The sequence below is a fragment of the Vigna umbellata genome, chromosome 4, assembly GCF_029865625.1.
Source record: "Vigna umbellata cultivar VRB3 chromosome 4, Vumbellata_1.0, whole genome shotgun sequence".
Classification (NCBI taxonomy): Eukaryota; Viridiplantae; Streptophyta; class Magnoliopsida; order Fabales; family Fabaceae; genus Vigna; species Vigna umbellata.
In genome coordinates, this window is record NC_142168.1 from 5524559 (window position 1) to 5527951 (window position 3393).

The window sequence follows — 3393 nt, forward strand, 5'->3', positions numbered from 1 at the left end:
GGTAATTGGAATCCAGGTTAGAAAAAACTCAAGTTCTAAATGGGTATAAAAAATTTAAAAACTTTAGTTTGGATTAGGATACCTAGCCCTAAATTCTAAATTTGGCTGATCAATTTAAATTTACAAACATGAAAACTTATATTTTACTTACGAATGTCCATACCAGATTAGGTAAAACATTCTTTGGATTTTTGCATTGTCTCTTTCGTCACATGCTGTGGTCACTCAGTTTACAATACCATCTAATATTCCATTTCACCATGCACCACACTGTGCAACAAACACTAACAATTTTTTTTCATATCTTGAACAATGATGCTGTGGAATAAACAACAACAACAACTGCAGTAACAGGTAACAACACAACTAACCCGTTTGACTAGCCGCCATTTCTTTCTTTCTTATACATATATTCATTTCTCTCCTTAAGCAGTTCATCAAGATTCAGCATCTATGATAGAACCAAAACCAAGGTTGTTTAGTCGAGTGAAACAACATTGTTCACATGCAACGATTCATTTTGCATGTTCTTTCTATGTTAGAATGATGTTGTAGAATGTGGTTGTTTTTTCAGGTATGCTGTTGTTACTGGGGCAAACAAAGGGATAGGGTTAGAGACTGTTAAGCAGTTGGCCTCAAATGGAGTGAAGGTGGTGCTCACTGCCAGAGATGAGAAAAGAGGGCATGAAGCGATTGAGATATTGAAAGAATGTGGTGTCTCTGAGTTGGTGGTTTTTCACCAGCTTGATGTCACTCACTCTGCTAGTATTCATTCACTCCTGGAGTTTCTCAAGTCACAGTTTGGGAGACTTGATATCTTGGTAAGAACACATGCTAGTGGAATTCATTTTCAATATCTTATACTTTAGAAATTATTACGTCATTAGGAACCATTCTATATATATCCTTAATGTACACACATCAAAATCTTAAACTGTTTTATATAACTTTTTTCTTATTTTTCCTTCTCCAAATACAAAGGTAAATTTTTCAATACAACGTGACTTTTGGGCTCTATAATCTAAGATTGGGAGACTATAATCTAAGCTTTCCAGGAAAGAGAAATAGGATAAAATTGAAACTAGAATGGAGTTAACCTTGTGTATAAATTGTGAAAGTGCACCACTTTTAGTTTTGTGTATTTCCTTACTAGATGTGGAAATTACAGTGAATATAGGTTGATTATTTTTTTTTTACCTCAAATATCTTGAGATAGTAACGAGAGATAATGATCATATTTAAGGTATTGTTTCTTTTAAAGTCAAATTTCTTAAAAAAATTTATCTTTTTAAAACATTTTGAAGGACTCTTGAGAGAAAATATGTTTTTAAATTGTTTGTAACCGAATTTCTAAGCGATATAGTTTTATTTTTATAAGTTATCTTGAAGGATTACGAGAGAAAATATGTTTTTAAATTGTTTCTAACAGAATTTCTAAACAATATAAAATTATTGGATAGAGTTAAAAAGTGCAATATATATACTCTTTTAAAACCTTCAAATATTATAAGGTTTTTTTTACTATAATTTGTCTCGTGGTACACCTTGCAAGTCTAAGAGCATTTTTTTATGGTGCTAGGCTGTTTCATTCTGTATCCTTTAAATCATATAGAAAGAAATAAAATTTGGCGTATGTATCCATTATTAACTATAGGAAAGTTTTTTTCCTTTAGCTATAAAAAAAATGTATTCTCAAGTACTCAGATTCTATAATGTTCCTAGCAATTTCAAATATGGTTTATCAGCATTCATAACTTCTTATGACTATACACAAAACCATAAAAAAAGTACTTAAAATAGTTTTTCTTCATGCTTATAAGAATATGTCTAAATTATAGAAGTCATCTTATTTGTTTCCCTTCAACTTTATCTGAATTAATCATTTTAACCTCTGAAAAATCTGACATTCTTGTATAGGTGAACAATGCAGGAATCAGTGGTGTAAATCCATATGAAATGGTCAGTGTGTATTTTTTTGTCTAATGTGAGGGATTTATGTTGTATGTAGAACCTTTATTGAAGCTGAATTTCTTCCACATATGCAGCAAGGGTCAACAATTAACTGGAGGGAACTTACTCAAACTTCTGAAATGGCAGAAAAGTGTCTAAGAACAAACTACTATGGTGCAAAGGAAACAACTGAGGCATTTCTTCCCCTTTTGAAACTATCTAACTCACCTAGGATTGTTAATGTTTCCTCCCAAGGAGGGTTGTTAAAGGTACAAGAATGCTATAAATTTGCTCTTGAAATATGATTTTACATTAGAAAAATTGTGATATGTGGTGATGTTTCAGGGGATAGCAAACAAAATGGCTAAAGGGGTGTTTGATGATGCTGAAAATCTTACAGAAGATAGAATAGATGAGGTACTGAAAGAGTTTATGAAAAACTTTGAAGAAGGTTCATTCATAAACAAAGGTTGGCCAACCTTCTTATCTGCCTATATGGTCTCAAAAGCAGCCATGAATTCATACACAAGGATTCTAGCAAGGAAATATCCAAACTTTTGCATCAATTGTGTGTGTCCTGGATTTGTGAAAACAGACATAAACAGAAACACTGGTTTCTTATCAGTTGAGCAAGGTGCTGCTAGTGTTGTGAGATTAGCATTGCTTCCCAACGGTTCCCCTTCTGGCCTCTTCTATAGTAGGGAAGAAATGTCAAATTTTTGAATCATTACAAATGCATATAAATGGTGCAGATTCAAGAACAACCAGAATGTGCCTCTTGATGATATTTTTCTTACCTTTATATTTGCGTCATTGTTGATATAGCAATTAGGAATAAGGGAGGGAAGAGAATACTAATAAGAAATCCTTAAAGGAGAGGATATTGTATTTTCTTTTGTTTCAAATAAATGAAATAATTAATTTTTTTCTTTTCCACGATAGATTCATAACTGCTGAAGAATATATACATGCCAGTTCTAGACTTTGATTCTCACATTGATCACACTTAATTAGCACGACCAAAGTTCTTATGATGCTTTACACTTAACTATGAGAGAATTTTACAGTTACAACAATTTCAAATTTTGTAAGATATGAAAAGTGATTCTATGTATTGCATGTTGATATATTAATTATTTATAATATAATGTTTAATGATAAAATATAAGACTTAATTAAGTGTTTGATTTGAAAGTTTGGTTAAAAAGTTGAAGATTGGTTTTCACTTATATATTCTTTTTCAATTGAGTCACATTTTTTAAAAATTGACTAAATTAGTTTTTTTTTGTTAATACCTTACAAAAGATATTATTATTAACGTGACATGTTAATTTTTAGTTTTCTTTATTATTATTTTTATATATCTAGCAAAAGAATTTGTCGTTCACGTGCTAGATTTCGTGGTGGACACTTAACAACAGTGTTAAGATCATTGTCTTGTAC

At 31.1% G+C, this 3393-nt stretch overlaps 1 protein-coding gene across 4 annotated transcripts; it reads left to right on the forward strand.

Annotated features, from left to right (window-relative positions):
* The first annotated feature begins 453 nt into the window (after positions 1-453).
* LOC148199109 (short-chain dehydrogenase/reductase 1-like) lies at positions 454-2776 on the forward strand. Of its 4 annotated transcripts, none has more exons than XM_088112191.1 (5): positions 454-473; positions 575-821; positions 1918-1967; positions 2009-2219; positions 2296-2776. In XM_088112191.1, the coding sequence occupies exons 1-5, from the start codon at positions 454-456 to the stop codon at positions 2671-2673; spliced, it is 906 nt and encodes a 301-aa protein (XP_087968317.1). In that variant the 3' UTR covers positions 2674-2776. The 4 variants fall into 4 exon arrangements, with proteins under 4 accessions (XP_087968317.1, XP_087968319.1, XP_087968320.1 ...); XM_088112193.1 differs by having other exon boundaries at positions 1918-1965; positions 2046-2219; XM_088112194.1 differs by having other exon boundaries at positions 1918-1959; positions 2046-2219.
* The last annotated feature ends 617 nt before the right edge of the window (positions 2777-3393 follow it).